Below are 5,249 nucleotides of genomic sequence, written 5' to 3' on the forward strand. Positions count from 1 at the left end.
TAGGAAAAAAATCAGGCATGTTGGATCATTGTAACTTTTAGGCATTGATCCTATCTGCCATTAACAGCTGAGCAAAACGTGAGAAATCATGCATTCAACTGAGAAATGGTCTAATAATTGTTTGAGTCTAAAGCGCATTTCTGTGAATACGCTTACAAGTACAGTTTCTATGCTTACAAGTACAGTTTCCGTTTATGTTGTTACGTAGTTTATTAGATGAATGCTGAGACTGCAACTGTGAACTTAGAGACTGGCAGAATTATGGTTATGCAAGTTGAGTGTTGCTTCCTTGCATTTAGTGCAATATAACATAATGTTATGCATTCTTTTTTCCTACAGTTTATCCTGCCACATTTAACTTCCATAATCTTGATGATGTTTCCTGAAAATACTTCAGATTTTCCCTGCGATAAGTTGGGCACAGCCTTTTGCCTCATACCAAAGCCAAGTCCATTTGGGTGTTTGAGGATGAGAAAAACAGTATCTAGTAATTAAAGCCCATACAGTTTTCCGTGCAACATAAACAGTGGCAGCCCCTAAATTTTGACTGTGATTTTTAGATCATGATAATGGTCTTTAATTTATTCTGAGTGTGTAACTCCTCCTACATCTAAAAAATACATCCATCATACAATATACTGATGGAGTTATTCATCACGAGATGAAAACTTTGAATCTCCTGCACAGCATTTCTCTCCACTAGTAAGATGATTGTCAGCAACAATAGGTTTTCAACTGATTCAACAGTGTTGGATGAGGTATAATTCACCCATGAGCATCAGATATTTGTTGAGATGCTGGACGTTCATGTTTTTCTATTCAGAGCTTTGATGGGAATATATTTTGGAGGATACAGAGACTGCTACCAGTGTGTTTTCTGTGACTTCAGTGTGCTTTGTCCCTACCTCTCCATTTCTGATCTTAATTCTTTGCCCAGGCTCATCTGTCCCCTCTTCCATGTCCACCCCAGCTCTGACTTTTTCTGAAGCGGCTCCTTCCAATCCAAGTCTTCTTACCCAGTCCTCTTAGCACCTTCTTTTAGACAGGCTCTCCAAATCCTAGTTTCTGCTCCATTTTCCATTAATGAGTCCCATTTCTCATCATGTAGTCAGTCTCTGTCTTCAGTCTTTCTCCTTTTCCCCTCTGTTTGCTTCCACTCTCATTGTGCCTGCACAGAAAGCTTCCTAGTTTTCTTGTGCTGTCAGTCACAGTATTTTTTTTTTTTCTCCTTCCCTCAAATTCCATCTATTTCCAATCTTGTCACACTCCTTTTCCTAGTTCCCAGTCCTAGTATTTTTCCTCTTCATATTTTAATCAGTTTTGTTTCCTTTTTGACTTATGCCACTAAGGTGGGGTCACTGGGTAGGCGCACAGTAGAGATGAGCTGTCTGCTCTCTGTTTGAAGCCTGCTTTCTTACTTGCTTGGGACAACTTGTGAACAGTAATTTCATTGAAACTTTGTCTTGGCTCACATAACCTTGACTTGAAAGGAGCAACTTTACTTTCTTTTCAGTAGACAATTGATCAGAAGTAGGATCATTAGAAGTTTTGAACAGACAACTTTTTTTCATGCATACTCCAGAGCTGTGCTTCATGTTTTAGTGTACAAAAGTTACTGTTCTTCTTAATGTGTGGCTTGCTTTTATTTAATGAAAGTCTGTCTGAAAGGTTTTTTTTTTTATAATGAGCCTGAAGGGAAACTGATATACTGAGATGGATAGTTACTTACATTTATTATTAAATGTACATTGATCAAGTTTTGATCAAGTTTTTAAATTTTGCTGTGTCTTATAAAATTGGGAGCTATGAACAAAAAGAGCAGGATTAGTAATACAGCACTTGGCATCAACTGGTTGTGTGTCCTGCCTCCTTGGATGCTTGATTTCTCATCCGTAATGCTGCATTAGTACTGGATTTGTAAATGGAGTAGCTTATGGTTTGCATACTTACTTCAACATTTTTTATTTTTCTCTTTAAAAATCAATTTTAAGCTGGTTCAGTGATCTAGATATCAAGTTTCTTAAGCATACAACTATTAGTGGAATTCCAGTGTACATCTGAGAATTATTTCTTGCAGTAGCATAATAGCTTTCATGTCACAGCTGTGTCGGTGATAGTGAATATCTGTGTGGGATCAGATATTAGTAACATTGTTCAGACCTTGTATTTTTCATCTTGAGAATGACATAGGAGTAGTGAAATTGTAGGTCTTGATTTTAATACTGATTCATCCTCTGTCTTCGTCCCAAATAAATTTTATTATAGTGAATAACGAAGTAATTTAGGTGGTAATTTTTATTGATGTATATTTAAAAAAAAAAGAGAGTAGCACATCAGACTAATAGCATTAAGTCCCCTGCAAACTGTTATTTAAGATGTAAATTGTATTTGTGGCTTACTGTTTAATTATTTCAACTTGCAATGTGCTTTTCCCTTTCAATTGAAAAATAGATCAGGGTTTCCAAGGACAGTTTGGTAAAATGAACCCTCCTTCTGTCCCTTGGGACCATGGGACCCCTACCCATTTTCCTCTCCTCCGAGGAGCGTGGCCTTACAATATGCCTCAGAACTACATGCAGCAGGGAAATGCCAGCTATCCACCGAACAAACCTTTCTACCCTCAAGGTACTAGAACTAGTATATGAATCAACAGCTCATGCAACATGTCTCTTTACTGTCTCAAAGGCTTTAAAAGCCAAGGAATCATGTTTCACTTGGTAGGCTCCCTGGAACCATAATGAATCCAAGAGTCAAATCAACGCTTCAGCTTCCTGTATGGATGGATGAAAATCTTTGTGGGAGGGAAGGGGTTAAATCAAATTCTGAAATCAGCCGATTTGCAGTCTGTTGCACTTCTAGCCTCTTTCTCCTTCACTGCTGCTTAGAGCCACCTCTGCTTCATTAGAGGTGAAGATGATTTGCCCCTGAACATGTTAAGAATATGAAGAAATTTTTGTCCTAGTTAAGTTTATTTGGCTTTTGTTCCTTGCCTTGTGGAATGACTTACATAGGCTAAAAACTTGCAAGAGCATAGAGTAAGTCAGGTGGTTATCTAGTCCAACCCATCTGCAGTCAAGGCAGCACTAACTTCAAAGTTAGATCAGGTTCAGTTATTCAGGGTGCTTTGAAGGACTGGCTTTATCTCAACTCTTGTGTGATGCTAGCAAGTGGTAAAGGTGTTCAGCATCGGGCAGGATTGGGAAACGCTGTAGGAAAAAGACCTTTGGCTCCACTAAGAGAGGAACTATGCCCAAATTTTACTTGGAGGCTTTGCAGTTACCATGTTGCTGGGTCACCTGGTACAAAAATGAGAGATACTGGCACTAGATCCTTTTTTCAAAATCTAATCTATTGGCTGTAGCAAGGTTTCCAAGTGAGACCCATATTTAAAAATCCTGAAATTATTTTTCTTAAATAACTAAAGTAATGCGGCAAAATCATGTATTGATGATTGTGAGGGAATTTTGGAGATAGGATTAAAGTAATACTGCATTTTGTCCCATTAAATGGGTTAGTCGTACAGATAGTATTTGTGTCAGTCTAGTAAATAGCTTTAATTCTAAGATTAATACGTTGAATATAGCCAAGCACTGTTAAATATATTTAATTTGCTGAAGTAATTGTAATCCATTTTCTTTTAGCTGGTCCACTGATGCAGAGTAACCAGCGGTTCTCGCTTCTGTCTCAAGGACACCCACACTTGAATCTGAATTACATTCAACAGAAAAAGTGAAATTTAACGGGATTGTGGGTGGGTGGGGGGAGGGGAGGAAAAAAATTCAGGTTCTGATTTAAAATCTTAATGCAACATGTTTAGATACAAGATTATTTAAGACTGTTTTTAAACTGTATCATTTGTACATAGATATGAACTATAGTTTTTACTGGTATCACAAAACTGAGTGATACAAATTTCATCTATTTTATTACCCTATTTTTAAGGGGAATTGTGTTTTGTTTTATCTTGATAAACTGTAAAGAGAGAGAATTTCTAAAATTAAGTTCTTTATTTTCTATTAGCTGTATTCATACTTTGGTTGCTTCAGACTTTATATATATTGTTCTAAAAAAATAAAATTAGAAGGGGATTTCATGTGTTTAAAAATTTGTCACTTCTATTCTTTACAGAACTATGTAGTGCCAAAAAACTTTTTAAAAGAAAAATAAAACTGCAAAAAAAGGATGTAAGACTTTTTCCTCTTCCCTGTTTGTATGCATGCTTGCATTTAACTGTAATTAGGAAACCATAATAATAAAACCAGCTTTAATTTATGTTTTAAAGAAGAGATGAAAGATGAGCAGCTTTAATGAGTCATAGGGTCAGTATACCTGGCTTTCGCCGTGCTGATTGTCATTGCATGTGCTGCTCACAGCCAGTCTGTCTTTCTCATAAAATACTTGAGAGAAGAGTACACCTGCTTTTCTGTTCATGAACTTTACAAAATAATATGAAAATACTCTAGAAGAATCAGGCTGTACTATGAAGTAATTTTAAAGAGGACTTTCCATAAATTCACTTGGCATACTTTCTGTGTTGTCAGCACTCACTGGGCAATGTGAAAATACTTAAGCCATGAATGCAGTGTTCAGGAGATAAACCTGTCAGTCCCTGCTCCTGAAGCAAGTCTGGGAAAAAAGGGGTGGTACATAAGGGGTTTAACACAACTGCTTTCCTGTGATATATAATTAAATGTACTGAGAACTGTAACTTGAGTAAGAGCTTAATTATTCTTAATTTGAAAAACAGAGACTTGCTGAATGCTAACTTCATGCAGAGAAGGTAGTGCTGAGCATAAATGTGTCATTCTGTCCCCAGTCAGTGGTAGGCCACAAACTGTGCTCAAAGTGTAGTGGTTTACGGTTTTTAAATATACTGAGTAACTTCTTGCCCAAAAAGAATTAAGTGCTTTGTACTACTTGAAATTTCTAAACTGTCTGATAGTAGTATCAGAAGCAGCATGTCATGAGGCTTAAGGATGATTCTTACAAAGGAACCAGTAACATCCGTGTTGGAGAGTTTAGTTCTTCTGGTAAACATGCGGGACTGTGACAGTCTTAGTTCCTTTCCTGTGCTGGAGGTTTGAGATACTCAGGCTGGTAGGTCTTCAGTGTTCATAACTCAAACATACTGTCACTTTGGCAACTGAATGCAGTGGCTGTTTGTCAAAACAACGCCTTGATTTGAGAATGAAGCCAGCTTCAGCTAGGGGACATCCAAACAAAGTATTATGAAAGAAACAGAAGGAGCC

The 5,249-nt window shown here is 37.2% G+C and overlaps 1 protein-coding gene across 7 annotated transcripts in view; it reads left to right on the forward strand.

The window, feature by feature from the left end:
- The window catches only part of TUT4 (terminal uridylyl transferase 4), a 51,394-nt gene extending 47,206 nt beyond the window's left edge, over window positions 1-4,188 (forward strand). For 4 of the 7 annotated variants that reach the window (XM_074832026.1, XM_074832023.1, XM_074832024.1 and 1 more), the window contains 2 exons: window positions 2,452-2,625; window positions 3,642-4,188. In XM_074832026.1, coding sequence (XP_074688127.1) covers window positions 2,452-2,625; window positions 3,642-3,733 — 266 coding nt within the window. In that variant the 3' untranslated portion in view covers window positions 3,734-4,188. The other 3 variants (XM_074832028.1, XM_074832027.1, XM_074832029.1) reach the window with 3 other exon arrangements.
- Window positions 4,189-5,249: the final 1,061 nt, after the last annotated feature.

The sequence above is a fragment of the Strix aluco genome, chromosome 8 (assembly GCF_031877795.1).
Source record: "Strix aluco isolate bStrAlu1 chromosome 8, bStrAlu1.hap1, whole genome shotgun sequence".
Taxonomy (NCBI): Eukaryota; Metazoa; Chordata; class Aves; order Strigiformes; family Strigidae; genus Strix; species Strix aluco.